Raw genomic sequence first — 294 nt, forward strand, 5'->3', positions numbered from 1 at the left:
AGGCTGGCCCTGGCAGCGCAGCCGCCTGCCTGGGGGTCTGCCCCAGCAGCCCCGGTGCCCGGGGCCCTTACCTCCCGCTCCCGCTCGTTCTTGGTCAGGTGCATCTGCTTGAGGATCTGGGAGCGCTGCTCCATCACCAGCGTCTTCTCGTAGGTGTAGGCCGAGATGTCGCTCTCGTGCTGCGGGGACGGCACAGGCGCATGCAACGGGTCCTGGTGCCCGGTGCCCCGCGCCCCGCGCCCCGGCAGGCCCGCGCCGCCCCCGCGCTCACCATCTCGACCACCTCGACCTCGG

The 294-nt window shown here is 72.8% G+C and overlaps 1 protein-coding gene across 1 annotated transcript in view; it reads right to left on the reverse strand.

Annotated features, from left to right (window-relative positions):
- Positions 1-294, reverse strand: part of SLC12A5 (solute carrier family 12 member 5) — a 29,871-nt gene that overhangs the window by 1,602 nt on the left and 27,975 nt on the right. The window contains exons 17-18 of the mRNA XM_025191970.1: positions 272-289; positions 72-179 (exon numbers count right to left, since the gene is read on the reverse strand). Of these exons, the coding sequence (XP_025047755.1) occupies positions 72-179; positions 272-289 (126 nt within the window). The remainder of the gene's footprint in view (positions 1-71; positions 180-271; positions 290-294) is intronic.

Source organism: Alligator sinensis, unplaced genomic scaffold (genome assembly GCF_000455745.1).
Source record: "Alligator sinensis unplaced genomic scaffold, ASM45574v1 scaffold1369_1, whole genome shotgun sequence".
Lineage (NCBI taxonomy): Eukaryota > Metazoa > Chordata > Crocodylia > Alligatoridae > Alligator > Alligator sinensis.